Raw genomic sequence first — 23181 nt, 5'->3', positions numbered from 1 at the left:
GCATTCAGGCCCTACCCTACCCTGTAGCATTCAGGCCCTACCCTAGCTGTAGCATTCAGGCCCTACCCTAGCTGTAGCATTCAGGCCCTACCCTAGCTGTAGCATTCAGGCCCCCTACCCCTAGCTGTAGCATTCAGGCCCTACCCTAGCTGTAGCATTCAGGCCCTACCCTAGCTGTAGCATTCAGGCCCTACCCTAGCTGTAGCATTCAGGCCCTACCCTAGCTGTAGCATTCAGGCCCTACCCTAGCCTGTAGCATTCAGGCCCTACCCTAGCTGTAGCATTCAGGCCCTACCCTAGCTGTAGCATTCAGGCCCTACCCTAGCTGTAGCATTCAGGCCCTACCCTAGCTGTAGCATCCAGGCCCTACCCTAGCTGTAGCATTCAGGCCCTACCCTACCCTGTAGCATTCAGGCCCTACCCTAGCTGTAGCATTCAGGCCCTACCCTAGCTGTAGCATTCAGGCCCTACCCTAGCTGTAGCATTCAGGCCCTACCCTAGCTGTAGCATTCAGGCCCTACCCTAGCTGTAGCATTCAGGCCCTACCCTAGCTGTAGCATTCAGGCCCTACCCTAGCTGTAGCATTCAGGCCCTACCCTAGCTGTAGCATTCAGGCCCTACCCTACCCTGTAGCATTCAGGCCCTACCCTATCTGTAGCATTCAGGCCCTACCCTAGCTGTAGCATTCAGGCCCTACCCTAGCTGTAGCATTCAGGCCCTACCCTAGCTGTAGCATTCAGGCCCTACCCTAGCCGTAGCATTCAGGCCCTACCCTAGCTGTAGCATTCAGGCCCTACCCTATCTGTAGCATTCAGGCCCTACCCTAGCTGTAGCATTCAGGCCCTACCCTAGCTGTAGCATTCAGGCCCTACCCTAGCTGTAGCATTCAGGCCCTACCCTAGCTGTAGCATTCAGGCCCTACCCTAGCTGTAGCATTCAGGCCCTACCCTAGCTGTAGCATTCAGGCACTTGGTTACACTATCATAAATGGACTATAAAAAAATACAGATCTGAATGATATAGTTTACATTTTTTTAATATATTACCACTTGATGACCTTTAGGTACCCCTAACCCTCTCAAACAACAACAACAACAAGGCTATATAGTGTTTGGAATGAAAGTCTTTGCTTCCTCTGCTCCTCCTCCTCCTCCTCCTCCTCCTCCTCCTCCTCCTCCTCCTCCTCCTCCTCCTCTTCCTCCTCCTCCTCCTCGCTCCTGCCTCTCCCAGCTGGCGCAGACTCCCGGTGTGGACAGCCCCATCTTCCTGCCCAGCGACGGGGAGCATGACTGGATGTTGGCCAAGATCTGGGTTCGTTACTGTGACTTCCAGTGCCACCAGAGCATCACACACCTGGCCAGGACGCACCTGATAACGGAGGTGTTCGCCGTCGCCATGTTCAGGCAACTCCCCGCCGTCCACCCCGCCTACAAGGTAGAGCTGACCTCAGATCAGTTATATAACTCCCCACGGTCCACCCTGCCTACAAGGTAGAGCTGACCTCAGACCAGTTATATAACTCCCCACGGTAGAGCTATATAACACCCCACGGTCCACCCCGCCTACAAGGTAGAGCAGACCAGTCATATTAAAATCATAGGTGTAGATTTAGGGGGGGGGGGGGGGTGCAGGGGACAATATTGAGAAGATGTTGTCCTCCTCAAACAATAGAGCTAATAATAATAATTATTATAATAATAATTCATTTAATTTGTAAAGCACTTCTCAGGAACCCGAAGTCGCTGACAGTAGGCAGAGAAACAAAGAGAAACAAAGAAAAACAAAGAAACAAAAGAACCAAAAGGAACAAAAGACCACAGGGGGAAACAGGGAAAACTAACACAGAAACATAAAGCGACAGTAACAAAGATCACAACAGGATGGAGGGGGGGGGGGGGGGGGGGGGGGTTAAGGTGGGGGAGGTTGAAGGCTAGGGAGAACAGGTGGGTTTTGAGGCGGGATTTGAAGGTGGAGAGTGTGGGGGAGTCTCTGATGGTCTGAGGGAGGGAGTTCCAGAGTCGGGGGGCAGTGCGAAGTGAGAAGGCCTGATCACCAACAAGCTAATATGAAGCCTCAAGCCTCTCCCCCAGAAGAGGTAGAAAATATATTAACGAACAAGGACAAGACAAGGACCGTACCATCAGACAGACACCCCTACAGGACCGTACCATCAGACAGACACCCCTACAGGACCGTACCATCAGACAGACACCCCTACAGGACCGTACCATCAGATAGACACCCCTACAGGACCGTACCATCAGACAGACACCCCTACAGGACGGTACCATCAGACAGACACCCCTACAGGGCCGTACCATCAGACAGACACCCCTACAGGACCGTACCATCAGACAGACACCCCTACAGGACGTACCATCTCAACCTTGCAGACGTGCCTCTCATAAAAGTTCACCAGAATGCAGGAAATTAAGTGTTTAAGATAAGATAAGATAAGATATTCCTTTATTGATCCCCTTGGGGAAATTGAGGCATCATAGCAGCATGGGGGGAGGGGGGGTACAGGTAGTAAAAAACAACACAGGCAGTGTAAACAATTAGGTCAATTTGGTCAATATAATTTACTATCTAACTAGCTGAAGAAAATATTCACATTATTCACAGTGTCACATAAGGTGCAGTATGCATAAGGTCGTGTATAATTTACTATCTTGTCACATAAGGTGCAGTATGCATAAGGTCGTGTTATAATTTACTATCTACTGAGTACACATTATTCACAGTATCACAGTATCCACTGAAATATACATTATTCACAGTATCACAGTATCCACATAAGGTGCAGTAAGCCTAAGGTAGTGTAGGTTGTCCTCCTTGGGTTCCTATAAGTCCCAGGTCAATGTCTGGTAGCAGTCGCTGCCCCCTGTTGTGGAGCCTGGAGGCTGCTAGTCGCTGCCCACTGTTGTGGAGCCTGATGGCCGCTGGTATGAAGGACTGTCCGAGGCGGTTAGTTGAGTGTCGGGGGGGAATGAGTCTGTGGCTGAACGAGCTTCTCATCTTGACTAGCTCATTGTAGAGGGGGTGGTAGGGGTTCTCCATGATGGCAGCCAGCTTCCTTATCATCCCCCTCTCTGCCATCACCTCAAGTCTAGGTAGCTCGACTGCCACCACGGAGCTAGCCTTCCTCACCAGCTTGTTGAGCTTGTTGGTGTCCCTTGAGTTGATGTAGCCTCCCCAGCATGCCACAGCATAGAAGAGGATGCTGGCCACTACATACTGGTAAAAAGACTGCAGCAGTCTGTTGCACACATTGAAGGACCTGAGTCTCCTCAGGAAGAACAGCCTGCTCTGTCCCTTCCTGTAGAGGGCCTCTGTGTTATCCGACCAGTCCAGTTTATTGTTCAGGTGTACCCCAAGGAACTTATATGAGTCCACCATCTCCACATCCACCCCGGATGGAGAGGGGAATCGGGGGGGGCCTCTTCTTGCCCCTCCGGAAGTCCACCACCAGCTCCTTGGTCTTACTGGTGTTGAGTTGGAGGTGGTTGCTGTCGCTCCACCCCACGAAGCTCTCCACCAGGGCTCTGTACTCCTCCTCATCATCATCGTCGGTGATGTAGCTTACGATGGAGGAGTCGTCTGAGAACTTCTGCAGGTGGCACCCGCTTGAGTTGCGGCAGAAGTCTGAGGTGTAGAGGGTGAAGAGGAAGGGTGACAGCACAGTTCCTTGGGGGGCGCCGGTGTTGCTCACCAGTACGTCAGACTGACTGTCCTTTAGTCTGACGTACTGCGGCCTCTCAGTGAGGTAGTCCTTGATCCAGGCCACCAAGCCGTGCTCCAGCTGCATCGCGGAGAGCTTCTCCGCTAGCAGTGACGGCTGGATGGTGTTGAAGGCGCTGGAGAAATCAAAGAACATAATCCTCACTGAGCTGCGCGGCTTCTCCAGGTGCGTGTAAGCTCTGTGGAGCATGTAGATGATGACATCCTCCACCCCGATGTTTGCCTGGTATGCAAACTGCAGGGGGTCGAGGGAGTCACGCACCAGGGGCTTGAGGTGTTGCAGGACCAGTCTCTCAAACGTCTTCATGACGTGTGACATCAGAGCGACTGGCCTGTAGTCGTTGAGGGTGCTGGGTCGTCCCTTCTTGGGCACCGGGACAATGCAGGAGGTCTTCCAGAGCTGGGGCACCCTCTCCAGCCTCAGGGAGAGGTTGAAAAGATGTTGGAGCGGTGCTGCCAGCTGCTCCGCACATACTTTGAGCACCCTGGGATTGGTGTTGTCCGGTCCTCTGACCTTGTTTACACTAATTCTGGAGAGCTGCCTACTGACCTGACTATTAGTGATCGTCAGGGTTGGGGGTGGTAGGCAGTCTGCTGTTGTTGGGGGTGGGGTGCCGGTGCTGATGGGTGTGGGTGGGTGGGGGGTGGGGGGGTGCTTTGTAGGTGTGATCTGGTGCTGGTGTCGATGGGTGGGGGGAGGGGTGTGGGGAGGCTACTCTGGTCAAAGCGGTTGAAAAACGAGTTGAACTTATTTGCACGCTCTGGGGGGCCCTCAACAGCTGTGCCCTGCTGTTTGAACCCAGTGATCTTCCTGACACCCGCCCACACCTCCCTGGTGTTGTTGGCCTGTAGTCTGCCCTCCAGCCTGTCCTTGTAGCTGACCTTGGCTGCCCTTAGCTCTTTTTTGAGCTCCCTTTGGACAGCCCTGGCCTGCTCAGTGTCCCCTGCCATGAAGGCCCTCTTTTTCCTGTTTAGCAGGTGTTTAATGTCCTTGCTAATCCAGGGTTTATTGTTTGAAAAGCAGCGTACCTTCTTTGTGGGTACGATGCTCTCCTCACAGAACCTGATGTAGTCTGTGATGCAGTGGGATAGTCCATCAATGTCATCTCCATGGACCCTCTCAAACATGTCCCAGTCTGTCGACCTGAAACACTCCTGTAGCTCCTCCTCGACGTCGTCAGACCACTGTGGGACAGACATGGTGGTCGGTGGCTGTCTCTTAATGAGAGGCGTGTATGTAGATTCAAGCCTCACAAGGTTGCGGTCTGACTGACCGAGGGGGGGCAGGGAAGTTGCACTGAAAGCCTCCTTCACGTTAGCATACAGGAGGTTCAGTGTTTTGTCTCCCCTGGTTTTGCAGGTGACATACTGGGTGAAGTTTGTCAGGGTCTTGTTCAGTCTGACATGGTTGAAGACCCCATTGATAAAAATGCATCCGGGTGTTTTGTCTGAAGCGGCGCGACAGTGGAGTGTATGACGTCACTCGCCTGCGCCGCCGCCGCGCTTGGTGGGATGTAAACAGTCAGAGCCAGGACGTGTGTTATTTCTCGCGGTAAATAGTATGGCCGCAGACTCAGTGCCAATAGTTCAATGTCGGGGGAACAGATGCGTTCCTTGATGGTGATGTGCCCCGGGTGGCACCATTTGGAGTTAACAAAGACAACAAGCCCTCCGCCTCTCCGCTTGCCGCTCTGTTTACCCCGGTCGGCGCGCACCACCGTGAAGCCCTCCTGTTCGATTGCAGTGTCCGGGATGTTATCATTCAGCCAGGATTCGGTTTGACCGGTCGACTAGTTCATTGACTGGTTGGTTGGTTAATTGGTTGATTAATTTGTTGGTTCCTGATTGGTCGATTCCTGATTGGTTGATTGTTGATTGACAGATGGATTCATTGCTCGTTATGCCTTCTCCTAGCTCCTCATCCCACACGTCCGCTTCACCATCGCCATCAACACAAAGGCCCGAGAGCAGCTGATCTGCGAGCACGGCATATTCGACAAGGTGAGCCAGCGAGCTGTGTGTATGGGGGGGGGGGGTGAGCCAGTGAGCTGTGTGTAGACTAAATCTAATGGATCGAGTGTGCCAGATGCGTTTCGAAGTGCTCGGATGAAGCGATTTACTCGGCTCCATCTAAATTTAGCACCCGGAGGGATTTAAGTGTAACACAGGGTGAGATATAAGGTTTCAAAGGGTGGGCAACACTGCCATCTAGCAGGATGCGGCCGGTATTGCACTTTGGCAAACTCAGAATCCTTTCCTATGGCAACACAGAGGTCAGTGAATACAAATATCAGAGGGAAAAAAAACGACCAAATAACGAGTTAACTTGTTGTTGGCGGGAATGAGTTAAGGTATGAGCAGGCTAAACACCTTTTTCGTTGGTAAATCTATTCCATCATTTCCGGTTAAGGGTTTGATTTCCACTTGTAACACTTGCTTGTTTCTCACGTGTAGACTTTACCGATATGAACATAGTGGCTGATACCGTGAACCAGTATTTACTGTATAGATATGAACATAGTGGCTGCTACCGTGAACCAGTATTTACTGTATAGATATGAACATAGTGGCTGCTATAGTGAACCAGTATTTACTGTATAGATATGAACATAGTGGCTGCTACCGTGAACCAGTATTTACTGTATAGATATGAACATAGTGGCTGCTACCGTGAACCAGTATTTACTGTATAGATATGAACATAGTGGCTGCTACCGTGAACCAGTATTTACTGTATAGATATGAACATAGTGGCTGCTACCGTGAACCAGTATTTACTGTATAGATATGAACATAGTGGCTGATACTGTGAACCAGTATTTACTGTATATGAACATAGTGGCTGCTACCGTGAACCAGTATTTACTGTATAGATATGAACATAGTGGCTGCTACCGTGAACTAGTATTTACTGTATAGATATGAACATAGTGGCTGCTACCGTGAACTAGTATAGATATGAACATAGTGGCTGCTACCGTGAACCAGTATTTACTGTATAGATATGAACATAGTGGCTGCTACCGTGAACCAGTATTTACTGTATAGATATGAACATAGTGGCTGCTACCGTGAACCAGTATTTACTGTATAGATATGAACATAGTGGCTGCTACCGTGAACCAGTATTTACTGTATAGATATGAACATAGTGGCTGATACTGTGAACCAGTATTTACTGTATATGAACATAGTGGCTGCTACCGTGAACCAGTATTTACTGTATAGATATGAACATAGTGGCTGCTACCGTGAACTAGTATTTACTGTATAGATATGAACATAGTGGCTGCTACCGTGAACTAGTATAGATATGAACATAGTGGCTGCTACCGTGAACCAGTATTTACTGTATAGATATGAACATAGTGGCTGCTACCGTGAACCAGTATTTACTGTATAGATATGAACATAGTGGCTGCTACCGTGAACCAGTATTTACTGTATAGATATGAACATAGTGGCTGCTACCGTGAACCAGTATTTACTGTATATGTCACCAGACCCCAATGGGAACTACCCCAGTCTACAGCTAGGAGGTGCAAGCGCACGGGTGTACTTTCCCAAAGAGCTCAGCTGATCATCCCATACCAGATTTCTCCAGGACCACAAGCAAGACAAGGAGAGAATGTTTGAGAAACAATAGGTAACACTTTATTACAAAATATAATATATAGCACATTAATTCATAAGTTTATTTAAATAACAATTTACTAGACTAAACTAAAATACCATGCCCTTAGGCCTAGGGTAGTTAAGAACGGAGACGCTCCCTGTACTATAGGTCAACCCCCCCCCAGCTGTTATTCCCACCCACCTACTTGCCCCTAAAGCACTACACACGTGAGGGAAGGTGCTGCACTGCACACAGGTCTGGACACTATCACACTACTCGTCCAAAGTATCACCACACACTTTCTCAAACGTCACGGTAAAAGCCTGGGCGTATATCACACTATTTATCCCAGGGAGGCACGGCACATAATGATGAATACTAATATTAAAATAATGAACACTGAATATAATATATATATAAAGGATAAGGGGGCTGTAGGGTAGTGGGGGATGTTGAACACTAAGGGTTATGCCATAGGCCAGAATGCTCCTCTCCACGTCCTAGCCTATACGTTTGGGCAGTAGCAGCGCTGGGTTACAAAAATACAAAAAGATAGTTAAGACCGGGGCCCGAAGGTGAGGACCGGGAGGTCTCCTCCCCCTCCCGCTCTCGTAGCCCGTCACGCCTTCGGGCAAAAAAAACGCTCTGTCCGCAACGGGGATTTAGTGTACTCCAAGCGAGGGCGTATCGTAATGTCCTCCCGCCTGCAAGGGAGAGCACAGTCAGAAGAAAGCCAAGTCCCCCGTTCGTGGGTTGAGAGTCACAATGCACACTTTCAATAATATTCTCGATACACAAGAGAGAGGCAGTTTCACAGAGGGAGAAGCGTCCAGGATGCTGCGTTCCAATCTTAGTTACTTGAATTAATGCCGTTCTTATAATCCACAGCTCGACACAGTTAATATCATTCACGATTCCAAATCACAGTTAGTTTATTCCTCCACTGACCGCTCTGGAAACAGTTCGCTTGTCAGGCGCATATTCTGATATGTTTGTATTCCTTTTACTCACGGCATGCAGCGTTGCAATAATGTACCTCTTGTTTGAGGCTCCACTCGTTCTACAGCAGGGGGAACACAGCAGTAGGCAGCAGGAAAGGTTCCACTGGGAAAAAAGCACAAAGAAAGAGTTGCGTGTCCCAGTATTCCAGCAGCTCGGCGTCCTTCGGTGTCGACCTCCCGACTCTCATTCTGCTGCTGTCAAGAACACATTTCCCCTTTGACCAGCTCCCGGGGCTTCATGTCACCGCCCCTACATGCCCGCCAGCCAGGCACGTGCACACATAGAGGCCAAGGGATGCTTGAGCACCTGCCTTTTTTAGCCTCATCAAAAAAGTGCCCTTTTTGAAGAAAAAAAATTATAATAATAATATTATTTTTCTTTTGTTACGCATATAGACTGCCCTTCCAACTGAAAAATGTCAGGATAGAATCAAAATATTAGGTAAAGAGAGAGAGATGCCCCATATTCCATTGCAGTTTGCACGGCCTCCTCAGCGTGCCTCCGCGGACCTATATATTTTATGCATAGCGTGGGTGGTGATGATGATGATGATGATAGAAACCGCTGTGGCGCATACAGTTGAATGCTGGTATTACACTCATTGAGGGACACGAAGAAGTCAAGTCCGATGGGATTTGGGAATCTCAAATACAAATCGGGATTGGAATAAAAAATGCATTTATATTAAACAATACAGAATATACATCGCTTCTTGTGGTCTGTAGGGTAAGCACTTATTCCCTCCCCCCTGAACATTTATGGAGATGTATGGGCCTTTTAAGTCAGTGATAAAAGTGTCTTTCAAGGATAAGTAGCTCCTGCACTGATTATTATAGTTCAATATTCAATATTTGATCACCAAAACCCCCCAAAAAGCATAAAAAGGGGGCCCCCCGCCAGAAAAGGGCCCTTAAAAACCGTGCTCGGTTAATATATACACACAAGTGTAGTGCCCTTTTCAGCCTTTGAGCACCTGCCCCTCTAAAGTCCTGTGCACGTCCCTGCCGCCAGCCAATCCACTGCTCCCTCCAGCGGCACACCTCTGCAACGTAAGAGAGAGGCACCTCCATGTGTAGATTCATCAATGAAATCAACTAGCCACACCTGGTGGCCCTGTACTCGCCTGCTGTCACTGGCTCCCGCACATATCACCATCTCAGCAGGACGGCTCCTCCCCTCTCCACTGGAACTCCATGGACCTCATCTGACCAGGGTAGAATAGACAGCATAGCATGGCACTGCTATAGCAAATTATAATAAATGAATCTGTTGCATGCGCACTTGCCTGACACCTGTAAGTATGTAGATCCTCTCAGGACCATCACTGGGGCGTGTCCTCCTCTCAGGGTCCAGCAGGTACATCAGCACACACACACACACACACAGACACACCCCCACCTGACATATAGAAAAAGAAAGTAATCCAATATTGTACTGAAAGTAAAAAGAAATTAAAACAGTGTAGAATGAAATATTATCTGCAGGTACCCGAACAAAAACTAAAAAATCTTTAAATAAACCTGCACAGCTAGACAGATAAATAATTGATTGTTCACATCTGCCCAGCTCTGCAGCGCATCGGACCAATGCCGCTACATTAAAGAAAATCACTATCATCGGCCGATACCAAAATGGTCACCTGATACATCTTGCATCCCTAGCCTACAGTGGTTAACACTGTCGCCTCACAGCAAGAAGGTCCAGGGTTCGATTCCCGTTTGGGGACCAGGTTTCCGCGATGCCAGGTACCCAGGTGTGGTATCTCCCAGGCCTTTCTGTGTGGAGTTTGCATGTTCTCCCCATGCTCGCCCCATGTCCAACAGATCGATGACAGTCGCGTCCCTGACGAAGACGAGCAGGAGCACTTGGATTGGTCCCTGGGGCGCGGTACCTCGCCGACGCCCTGTCTGCTCACGGCTGCCCTTGGGGGGAAGGACGACGGGATGGGTCAAGCGCAGAGCTCAAGCGCATCGGAGACCCTAAAAAAACAGTGCATGTGTGTGTGCTCCTGTGTGTGTGTGTGTGTGTGTGCCGCCCATCACTGCATGTCGTTGCATGCCGAATAAAAACTTCTGAGTTAAGTCCTGCATTATTATAGCCTACATTTAGACAAGCAGACCTCTGGGTGAACTCAAGCGGGCCACACAGAGTCGTTCCTCGTGAGCACCGCGGATGTCGACGAGCCCTAGAGGATGATGAGCAAGAACAAAGCCTTAGGCACAAATAAAGAACTGACATGCAAAGTAAAAAAACGAATTCAGTGACACGATTACATCCCTGATTAACTCTGCCTCTGAGAGGAGAACCTGTATTTGTTCCTGAGCAGAATACCTTAACTCAGGGGTTTATACTATACCTTAACTCAGGGGTTTATACTATATATTAACTAAGTAGTTTACACTATATAGTAACTCAGTGGTTAACACTATATATTAACTAAGTGGTTTACACTATATATTAACTAAGTGGTTTACACTATATATTAACTAAGTGGTTTACACTATATATTAACTAAGTAGTTTACACTATATAGTGCGAAGTGCAGTCTCAAGGCCCCGTAGAAAACACAGCAGTCCTGTGTTGTTCGAACTGGGCAGCGTCGCCGCACCAACCCGTCGTTACGGTCCCCTTTGTTGACGCAGGCTTTGCCGTCCTGGCCCAGGGCAGGTTCGACGAACATCCTCTGTCAAAGATGACGTCGTAGTCAAGAGTGTAAAACATGTTATAATCAAAGCACGTTCAACAGAGTAGCATTAAGCTAACGGCCGCTCCAACCGTCGGTCGCTACTGCCCCTGCCCGCGAGACGCCGAGCGAACTGCGCACGCGACCAGAGGGGAGCTCGCGGCGGCGAGCGAGGAGCCGGAGCTACCCCGCGCTGGGCCTTGCCCGATAGCAGCAAGCTAACGTTTCCTAGTGATCACAGCAAGCTAGCGCCGCAGCTAACAGCTGACTGGCTAACAGTAGGCCCAACATATGTAGGCCACGCAGTGATCACAGCAGGCTAACGCTGCAGCTAACAGCTGACTGGCTAACCGTAAGCTAAGCAGCTATCACCTGAACTTGTACACAATGATATAACACTCACCCAGACAGGCCGCCGTTCTGAAACCCTCCTCACTTTTTAAGAGAAAAGAGAAACAAGATGTCAACACAGCTTTACAACAGTGATTTTACCAACACCCGACGGAGCCAGCACAACACCCAAACTGGCCTGTGTAGCTGACTTGAACATAGATCTTCCGCTATCGAACATCTATGCCCATATCTCCTCGTGAAGGAATACTCTCATTTGGATATGAAAGAAGGGGCTACACGGTGACAGAAGAGATATCCACTCGTCCAGAAAACACAGGGATCACCAGTGTTAATGGTCGCGGCCCACTAGTTAAAACTATAATGGGCTTCAGACCAAGGTCTTCTGTTGCCTAAGAGGCTGAACAAAGGACCCTAGCCTGGGGCCGGTTTTCATAAACATTGTCAATTAGCCCCCATAGCACTAACAGACAAGTGGAGCCTGCCAGCAAAACATAACTCACCAAAACCAGGAACCCACCGCTTCTCACAACAGCGGCGCGTCCTACAGCCCAGCTGTGCCTTTACCGCAACCAGCACACAGCAAGGACTGCAGTTGGAAAAGCATGTAGCGGCACGAACTCCCAATACGAAAACCGGTGGAGGATTTTTAGAATGATCATCATCTTCCAGACACTCCAGTACGAAGACAATATTGCCGTATTTTCTCGAAAATAGTGAGAGAGAAAATAAAGATATGATGTCTTGTTTTCTAAATCTTCTACTACTTCTTCTTCCATAACATCACGTCAAGTGTGGGGATCTACCGAGGCACTTCTTCCTTGTGGTGAAAGCGAGAAGGAGGCGAGTGGGTGGCCCCACCCCTGCTTATATGGGTAAGCTGATAGGGGTGTGGTCAGACAAATATTGGGATTAAAGGTACATTGTGGTCTTTTATTCATATTTATTCATGTGCGAGGACAGTGCAGAAAGTGACGCCGAGCGAGAGCTAATACGAAACAGAACTAAGTGGTTAACACTATACATTAACTAAGTGGTTAACACTATACATTAACTAAGTGGTTTACACTATATATTAACTCAATGGTTTACACTATACATTAACTAAGTGGTTTACACTATATATTAACTAAGTGGTTAACACTATACATTAACTAAGTGGTTTACACTATATATTAACTCAGTGGTTTACACTATATATTAACTAAGGGGTATACACTATATATTAACTAAGGGGTTTACACTATATATTAACTAAGTGGTTTACACTATACATTAACTATGTGGTTTACACTATATATTAACTAAGGGGTTTACACTATACATTAACTCAGTGGTTTACACTATATATTAACTAAGTGGTTTACACTATATATTAACTAAGTGGTTTACACTATATATTAACTAAGTGTTTTACACTATATATTAACTCAGTGGTTTACACTATATATTAACTAAGGGGTTTACACTATATATTAACTAAGTGGTTTACACTATACATTAACTAAGTGGTTAACACTATACATTAACTAAGTGGTTTACACTATACATTAACTAAGTGTTTTACACTATATATTAACTCAGTTGTTTACACTATATATTAACTAAGGGGTTTACACTATATTAACTAAGTGGTTTACACTATACATTAACTAAGTGGTTAACACTATACATTAACTAAGGGGTTTACACTATACATTAACTAAGTGTTTTACACTATATATTAACTCAGTGGTTTACACTATACATTAACTCAGTGGTTTACACTATATATTAACTAAGTGGTTAACACTATACATTAACTAAGTGGTTTACACTATATATTAACTCAGTGGTTTACACTATATATTAACTATGTGGTTTACACTATATATTAACTCAGTGGTTTACACTATATATTAACTAAGGGGTTAACACTAGGGATGCACGATAATTATCGGGCCGATATCAGCAATTATGACGTCATCCCGATAAACTCGATAACGTTATTGATAGCTCCGATAACATATAATACATTTTTTGGTTAAAAGAAATCCGGTGTGGGTGGATTTGGATGAAGGGTGCTTGTTTTTATTATAGCCTCCTCCCGTTTTGCCAGTACTGTGGTAAAACTGATAGCGTGTGGTTTAGGAACGTTAGGTTATGACTATAACCAAGTTCTGTTAGTATAGCGACGCTCGGCATCGCTCTCTGCACTATCTCGCATACGTGCACGCGCACTGAATAAAGACCACAATGTACCTTTAATCCCAATATTTGTCTGACCACACCCCTATCAGCTTACCCATATAAGCAGGGGTGGGGCCACCCACTCTCCTCCTTCCCAAGCTTTCGCCACAAGGCGAGGTCAAAGGCTGCAGCGGCGTCGGATGCCGAGCGTCGCTATACTAACAGAACATGGTTATAGTCATAACCTAACAGGCTGTATCGTATCGCTCTCGCTCGGCATCGCTCTCTGCACAAGGGAGGCCGAGCGAGAGCCAACGGCCGACAAATACACCCCGCTGACAGCCCCCCACAAACCATCAGAACAGGGAGGGCCGAGCCCCCCCGACCCACCCTAATGGCAGGCACCCCCCCTATTAGGGGCTTCACGGGAGGGCGACGGACCCGACCGTGCGAAGAGGCACTCAAGCAACTCAACGCACAGGGTGAGCAGACCGTGGCTTGACCCCACGACTACACACACGCACAACCCGCATGCCACCCGGGAACGAACGGAGGAACAACCTCGTTACTGCCCCCAGAATCACGGGGTCAAGGGCAAACCCAACCCCGTGGCAAGGCCGTAGCAGCGGAGCACGAAGGAAGACCCAGACCCACCAAAAGGACTGGACTCCCTAGAATGGGGGCCCGGAGAAGTCCATGATGCCAGCATCAAGACCCCACCAGGTGGGCACGTAGTGCCCCGCCCCCCACATCGCCAGCGTATTCGGACAAAGGCCCCTCAGTTACTGCACCTGGTATTCCCAGGCGGAATCCCATCCAAGTACTAACCAGGCCAGAACCTGCTTAGCTTCCGAGATCGGACGAGATCGGGCGTGTTCAGGTTGGTATGGCCGTAAGCCGAGCGGGCCCCGTCCCCCCAATAGTACACCGCCTGGCACACTGACCCTGCAGAACAGGCAGTCAGCATGGCCGTAAGCACACAAAAAAGGTTAACCAACGGAAGCAGGCAGCGCACCGGGGAAAAACCAGGCAACAGGCTGTTAACCCTAGCCTGGAGACTGCGGACGAGACAGGCGCCAGAGGGGACAGCTGAACACAGCCGCCCCGGCGGAAGGAGCGTAAGCTGGCGGTGTTGCATGACCAAGCCTCCATTTAAAAACCCCCACCCAGAGGGGTTGAGGCAGAGAAGGCTGACACGATTGGCAGACGTCATGAACGTGCAGGGGCACCCTCAAACGGTGTACCCGGGAGTTGACACTGCTCCAACACACCAGGGAATCAACCACCTCGGTGTTACCCAATGCGGTGGTTGTTCCTATAACCCCTCAAGAAAAACTCCAAAACACACCTGCGGGTATACACCGGCTATACCGCAGTACAAGCGTTTCAGTTTCCAAAAAGGGTTAACCCAGGCCTACGGGTCGCAAACATCACTTCGGACCGGGCCTGGCGGTACGGGAAGCACAGGGTCACCAGAGGAGGTCAAAAAACCACCCCCACAGGCCCCTCTTCGCCATGCGTGAGAGAGGAGCGAAAAATAATGGAGAACCAGCCCCTAAGCACACCGTACCTGGTATTCCCCGGCGGTCTCCCAACCAAGTACTAACCAGGACCAACCTGTGTAGCGGCCGAGATCCGACGAGATCGAGCGCGTACAGAATGGCATGGCTGTAAGCCATGACGACAGTGCTGAGTAAAAACATACCCAACCAGGGTCTCCATAGCGCTTAACCCTGTGACACCCAGACCGACCTGGCATTTTTCCCCCTGAAAAAAGCCCAAGTCCCTCAGGGTACCAGAACAGCAGATCTGCATCCCCGGCGGACAACGGGTTCAACTGATCTGGACCAGCGTGACCAGAACCAGTCCCGTGCCCTAACCACGCCGACATGCCTACTCCAGGAGAAGGGCAGATATGCGTGTTGATCTTAAAATGAAAAGAAGGCGCCACCCAGACGTTCGGACGAACCGCGCCTGGTGGCCCACCCCAAGGGCGTGAGACCCCACCACATATGTTCAGATCCATCCCGTCATCATCCCCCAGACATGAACGAGAATCCGTCGACAACCCACCCAGGTCATGGGATGTGGTCGTCGGAAGAGGAAAAACCCCCATCTCAGTTGCTTTATAAAAACGCTGTTTCAACCACAAGCAACCAAGGCGTGCCAGTCAATCGCCTGTTTACAGCGAGCTAGCACTATACGTGAGTCGGGACACACCCCCATCAATGAACAGGCTAATTAGACCTGTCATTGAATCCCCAAGGCGCCCAGGGGAACGACAAGAGGGGTGTGACACTCCCTAACTCCAACACTTCTGGAATAGAAAGAAGGAAGCATCAACAGTATGTATCCCAGTCTACACAGCCGGGGTAAAAAATGTTCACATTTTTACATCCCACCACCCTCCCATAGGAAAGAGACGGGGATCCCCAGAGAGACTTCCCACGCGAGCTGTACAGATTGAAAAGAATATATTGCACCTTGAGCCATGTAAAAAACTGGTTTTAGGGCCTCCGGGGAAGAGGCACTGAACCCATACACACTCAATAAACGAATTGAATCGAATATACATACAATAGAAAAGGACCCTTCTAGAGGGTCCACTCACTTTGACAATCTGAGGAGGAAGGCTCTGTACTCTGATGGAGGCTTCCTCACATGGAAGAAGGAGTCCGAACTCACAGAAGGCCTGAATAGGCGCTTGGTGAGGAGGAGCCCTGACCACCCCCCCTGAAAACAGATCCATCACATGGACCTGAACAGCACACGGAAGTCCTACCAACAGAGACGCGCACGGTGACGTACTCTATGGCGGGGGAATTCCTGCGGTGCACACGCCCAATATACCAGGCCGTGGGACCAGGAACTCCCTCCCCCCCCCCCCCCCCCCCCCCCCCCCCCGAACGCCACGTGACGGGAACCTTGAAGGACAGGGGGTGTACCCCTGACCGACAGAACAATGGGGAGAGGAAAGGTTACCAGTTCACCCCTTTACGACCCCACACCCATGATACGATGTAACGACAAAAAGAGAATATGACACAGTCATAGTCAGCTCTATGAAGCGTTTCACAGCTCCACACAGCGCATGAGCTAACCTGCTATCTGATTTTTACTAAGGAAAAACACAGAATAGAGAGGGCTCTAAGAACCCCGGTCCAACATACACATGTGCTTCTGTGGCCAGTACAACCCAGTTGTAGGTCACATGACACACACAACCCATCATCACCTACAAAAAATGGCAAAAACACTCAACAGAGGAACGCCGTTTTTCTCACAATGAGAGAATACATCATTCTTGATTAGTATCGACCACAGGCCTTGCTAAGCACACATGACAGCAACCAAACCAATTTCCCTTTAGGAAATACGTTTCTCCAGCAGATTTAGCACAACCTCAGCAATCAAGCTAAGAGTTACATCGTATCCCTACCACACAAAAGACACAATTAATGCACAACATGTCTGACAGGAGGATGAAAAAGTCCCCAGGGAACCGGGGGGGAAACACAATCCTCCTATTTTACCCTCAATACGGCCAGTTAAAACAGGAAAACCTGTTAATGTGTGAACACACTGTTCATTGTCATTACAGTCTGAGAAAGAACATTCTTTACTCACTTGTCACCAAGCATAGCTTCATAGGTTAGTTACCTTAGTTGTGAGCATATAAACACCATGATGTTTCTCACACAACAACCAGATCCGATTTGCACGGAGAAGCTAACTGCCAGTGACAAAAAACAGCTCACACATAACCCGCAACGTATCCTAAATGCATTGCAACAACACACGTTTTGGGAAAAACACCGTTATTCACAATACATTTAGCAAAGTAAAACCAGAAGACGTGTTATGAGGTCTGGTCAACCCCGTACCTACCCGGAACGCAGATCAGCGAAGTGCAGTCACAGACACCGTAGGAACACAGTCGCTCCTGTGTTGTCCGAACTGGGTAGCGTCACCGCCCCAACCCGTACTACAGTCCCCCGTTGATGCAACCTTGCCGTCCAGGCTCAGGGCAGGGTCGACGAAACATCCCCTGTCAAGGATGACGTCGCGGTCAAGAGTGTAAAACATGTTAAAATCAAAGCACGTTCAACAGCTAACGACGCACACGATCAGAAGCGAGCTCACGGCGGCGCGCGAGAAGGTAAGCTACCCCGCGCCAGCCATGGCCCATATCAGCAAGCTAACGTTACCTAGCGACCACGACATGCTAGCCCCGCAGCTAACAGCTGACTGGCTAATAGTAGGCCCTAAGCAGGCCATGCAGCGATCCAGCAGGCTAACGCAGCAGTTAACAGCTGACTGGCTAACCGTAAGCTATGAACATGTAAACAATGACATAACACTCACCCAGACAGGCCGCCGTTCTGAACCTCTCCTCACTTTTTAAGAGAAAAGAGAAAACAAGATGTCAACATCGCTTCACAACGGTGACTTTACCACATCCGACGGAATCAGCACAGTACCAACTGGCCTGTGTAGCTGACTTTGAACATGAATCTGCCGCTATCGCACATTACATGCACATATCCCCTCGTGAAGGAATACTCTCATTTGGATATGAAAGATGGGGCCTTAACACGGTGACAGAGAGAATCCACTCGTCCAGAACACACAGGGATCACCAGTGTCAATGGTCGCGGCCCACTAGTTAAAACTATAATGGTCTTCAGACCAAGGCCTTCTGTCGCCTAGGTGGCTAAACAAAGGACCCTAGCCTGGGGCCGGTTTCCATAAACTTTGTCAAGTAGCCCCCATAGCACTAACAGACAAGTGGAGCCCGCCAGCAAACACTACTCACCCAACCTGGAACGCACCGCTTCTCACAACAGCGGCATGTCCGACAGTTCAGCTGTGGCCTGACAGGTTTCACCCCAACAAACACAGCAAGGAACTGCAGTTGAGAAGCATGCAGCGGCGTGCTCCCAATACGAAAACCGGTGGAGGGTTTTTAGAATGATCATCATCTTCCAGACACTCCAGTACGAAGACAATATCGCCGTATTTTCTCGAAAATAGTGAGAGAGAAAATAAAGATATGATGTCAACGTATCCTTGTTTCCCAAAGCTGCTCCTAAACCTTTCTTCCATCATGGTGTCAAGTGTGGGGATCTACCGAGGCACTTCTTCCTTGTGGTGAAAGCGAGAAGGAGGAGAGTGGGTGGCCCCACCCCTGCTTATATGGGTAAGCTGATAGGGGTGTGGTCAGACAAATATTGGGATTAAAGGTACATTGTGGTCTTTATTCAGTGCGCGTGCACGTATGCGAGATAGTGCAGAGAGCGATGCCGAGCGAGAGCGATACGATACAGAACAGGGAGTTTTTCACAAATCCAGCGCTCCCTTTCTTGGCTGTGACGTAGTCACGTTACATTCGGAGACAGACAGTCGATCTGCCAATTACGTCCCACGGCTTGCACCCACCTCTTCTTCTTACCACCAATCAGAAGCTCTCGTTCGTTTATTTACCTCCGGATTGTCAGCCATTACTCTACTCGGAGCTAACGTTATCTCCCCGCCAGCCACATTGACAAGTACCAGCGCTTATACATTACTGGCAAATGTCTTGTTGAAAAATGTTGATAAAAAATAAAAAATATATATATACAGTTAAAAAAAATATTATAATACAATAAATATCGGTTATCGGTATCGGTATCGGCTTGAGGAGCATAAAGTTATCGGTATCGGTGTCAAAAAATCAATATCGTGCATCCCTAGTTAACACTATACATTAACTAAGTGGTTTACACTATACATTAACTAAGTGGTTAACACTATACATTAACTAAGTGGTTTACACTATACATTAACTAAGTGTTTTACACTATATATTAACTAAGTGGTTTACACTATATATTAACTCAGTGGTTTACACTATATATTAACTCAGTGGTTTACACTATACATTAACGTTAGGTTATGACTATAACCAAGTTCTGTTAATTAGGGGTGACGCTTGGCATCACTCTGCACTATCTCGCGTACGTGCACGCGCCCTGAATAAATTCCACAAATGTACCTTTAATACCAGTATTAGTCTGACCACACCCCTCATCAGCTTACCTTCATAAGCAGGTGTGTGGTCACCTGCTCTCCTCCTTCCCAAGCTTTCACCACAAGGTGAGGTCAAGGGCTGCAGCGGCCGTCGGATGCCAAGCGTCACCCCTAATTAACAGAACTTGGTTATAGTCATAACCTAACGTTCTGTCTCATTAGGGGCTCTGCTTGGCATCACTCTGCACAAAGGGAGGCCAAGCGGAGCCACTGGCCGACAAATACACCCCGCTGAAGGCCCCCCACAACCAACAGAACAGGGAGGGCCGAGCCCCCCCGACCCCCCCTAATGGAGGGCACCCTCCCTATTAGAGGTTTACCGAGAGGGCGACGGACCCGACCGCGCGAAGAGGCACTCAAGCAACTCAACGCACAGGGTGAGCAGACCGTGGCTTGACCCCACGACTACACCCACGCACAACCCGCATGCCACCCGGGAACGAACGTAGGGAACAACCTCGTTACTGCCCCCAGAATCACGGGATCAAGGGCAAACCCACCCCGTGGCAAGGCCGTAGCAGCGGAGCGCGAAGGAAGACCCAGACCCACCAAAAGGACTGGACTCCCTGGAATGGGGGCCCGGAGAAGTCCATGATGCCAGCATCAAGACCCCACCAGGTGGGCACCTAGTGACCCCGCCCCCCACATCGCCAGCGTATTCGGACAAAGGCCCCTCAGCCGAGCGGGCCCTGTCCTCCCCAACAGTACACCGCCTGGCACACTGGCCCTGCAACAGGCAGACAGCATGGTCGTAACCAGTGATGCCACAGATTACTTGTAAAAGTAATCTGATTACTGATTACTGATTACTCCTTTAAAAAGTAATCTAAGTTACTTTACTGATTACTTGATTATCAGAGTAACTTAGTTACTTTGAAAGTAACTAGGTTACGAAGTCGTCGTCGTTCCCCCAACAGTTTTTTTAAACGCTTTATTGAAAGTGCATAAATTGTTTTTAACTTGTTTCTCTGCACATAACGTAAATTGTTAAACTAGTGCTTCAGCTTCTGTACCATCAAGTATGGTAAAGCAACAGTCTATGATGCTCACAGCATTAGAGCAGCCAGCCAGTGGTTTTACAAAACCAGTGTATCACATCTAACAAATGCAGGCTGAACTATTATTTCAATTATATCAACTGTAACTATTAAATTGTTTTTATAAATGTCTCTCTATAAACATACAATCAGTCTCTCTTTAACATGTAAATTAACTGTAAATCTGGCAAATAAGAGCTTTTGCTCTGCCACCATCAACCCTCCTGTACCTAGTCGAAGCGTCGGCTAGTGTTGTGATTCCAGATGCTTTCAATGCAATTGGATGTGCTGTTTTTAGCGGTAGACAGTATTTTGTTTCCTCCGCCGTGAAGTAGTGACTGAGGCTACGTTTAGACAAGCGTTTTGGGGTGGAATTCTGAACAGAAACCGCAAAAGTCATCTTGCGGTTTCACTTTTAATTTTGCCAAGCGTTTTGGGGTGGAATTCTCCGACTACGGAGCCCTGCTGTCACACGATTGGCGCATATCTCACATGACGTGCTGTGAAGACCCGCCCTACTCTGCCTCTGATTCGCAGACTGTGGATGGGGAATGTGATTGGACCAAAGCAGAGTCACTTAGACAGAGGGACCAGTCACGCCGCGGGACACATTCTTGTATTTAACCCTTTCACTGCCACACCACGTCACTCCCAAAAGAAAAACAGCTCAAAATGTATTTTTGACTGTCGAAAATGAAATAAAATACTGCATTCCGCCTGCATTATGAATTTATGATGAGATAGTAACGAAATAGTAATGCACAGCCACTTGGACAAGTAACTGCAATCAGATTACTGGCTTTTAAAGATTAACGCGTTAGATTACTATTTTCGGGGGAAAGTAATCAGATTACAATAACGCGTTACTTAGTAACGCGTTACTGGCATCACTGGTCGTAACACACAAGAGTTAACCAACGGAAGCAGGCAGTGCACCGGGAAAAAAGACCAGGCAACAGGCTGTCAACCCAAGCCTGGAGACTGCGGACGAGACAGGCGCCAGAAAGGACAGCTGAACACAGCCGCTCCGGCGGAAGGGGCGTATGCTGGCGTTGTCGCATAACCAAGCTTCCACAGAGAAGGCTGATACGATCGGCAGACGTCATGAACGTGCAGGGGCACCCTCAACCGGAGAAACCGGGAGTTGACACTGCAGCAACACACCAGAGAACCAACCACCCAGGCATTACCCTATGCAATGGTTGGTCCCATAACCCCTCAGGAAAGAAACCCCAAAACACACCTGCGGCACTGCCGCAGCCCGCGTTCCGGTTTCCAACAGGGCTATCCCGGGCCTACGGGTCAACGAGACATTACCCCGGACCGGGCCCGGTGATACGGGGAGCACAGGGTCCCCCGAGGAGGCCAAAACCACCCCAACAGGCCCCTCTTCGCCAAGCGCAAGAGAAGAGCATAAAAAATGGAAGACCAGCCCCAGCACCCCGCACTTGGTATTCCCAGGAGGTCACCCAACAAGTACCAACCAAGACCAACCCGCACAGCGGCCGAGATCCGACGAGATCGGGCGCGTACAGGTTGGCACGGCCATAAGCCATTACGAATACAACGTACCCAACAAGGGTTCCATAACGCTCAACCCTGTGACACCCGGACCGACCTAGCATTTTTTCCCCCTGAAAAAAGCCCAAGTCCCTCAGGGTACCAGAACAGCAGATCTGCATCCCCGGCGGACAACGGGTGCAACTGATCTGGACCAGCGCGACCAGAACCAGTCCCGTGCCCTAACCACGCCGACCTGCCAACCCCAGGAGAAGGGGCAGATATGCGCGTTGATCCTAAAACATAAAAAGAAGGCGCCACCCAGACGTTTCGGTACGGAACCGCGCCCGGCGGCCCACCCCCAGGGCGTGAGACCCTTCCCCATATGTCCAGACCCATTCCGTTATCATCCCCTGACATGAACGGGAACCCATCGACAACCACACAGGGTGTCGGAAGAGGAAAAACCCCCATCCCAATTGCTTCATAAAAACGCTGTTTTAACCCCAAGCAATCAAGGCGCGCCAGTCAGCTAATGTCCAACAGAACATCCTGAGCTAGCACTATGTGTGCGTTTTGACATACCCACATCAACAATAGGTTGTTTAGACCACCTTATTGAATCCCCAAGACGCCCAGGGGAACGACAAGAGGGGCGAGATGCAATCAACTCCATGAATGAATGAATGAAAAACTTTACCCAACAGATTGCAGAAAGGGTACAACCCAGTACGGCAATACACACAATTGGTTAAGGGGGGGCAGACCTGAGAAAGACGTTAGTCTTGTTTCCATCAGGGACCCTCATTTCCAATCCATATAGACACATCCAACTCTTTATAATAATAAAGAAAAAGCATCACCCGTATGACCCAACTGCACAGCTGGGAGTAAAAAACCTGTCTTCACATGATTTTAATCCAGTCACTCTTTTTAATCAGAGTGTAAGACCAGACCCTCCCAGAAACACCTTCCCACATGAGTTTATAGTCATGAAAAAGATATGCCAA

At 48.9% G+C, this 23181-nt stretch overlaps 1 protein-coding gene across 1 annotated transcript in view; it reads left to right on the top strand.

Annotated features, from left to right (window-relative positions):
- LOC311236922 (polyunsaturated fatty acid 5-lipoxygenase-like) overlaps positions 1-23181 on the top strand; it is a 94194-nt gene that overhangs the window by 37994 nt on the left and 33019 nt on the right. Inside the window, exons 9-10 of the mRNA XM_084324718.1 lie at positions 1231-1434; positions 5656-5742. Coding sequence (XP_084180844.1) covers positions 1231-1434; positions 5656-5742 — 291 coding nt within the window. The remainder of the gene's footprint in view (positions 1-1230; positions 1435-5655; positions 5743-23181) is intronic.

This window comes from Notolepis coatsorum (assembly GCF_963971535.1).
Source record: "Notolepis coatsorum genome assembly, chromosome: 11".
In the NCBI taxonomy this organism is placed as follows: Eukaryota; Metazoa; Chordata; class Actinopteri; order Aulopiformes; family Paralepididae; genus Notolepis; species Notolepis coatsorum.
The sequence above is the reverse complement of the archived record's forward strand: the minus strand, read 5'-3'. Positions and strand labels throughout refer to the sequence as shown.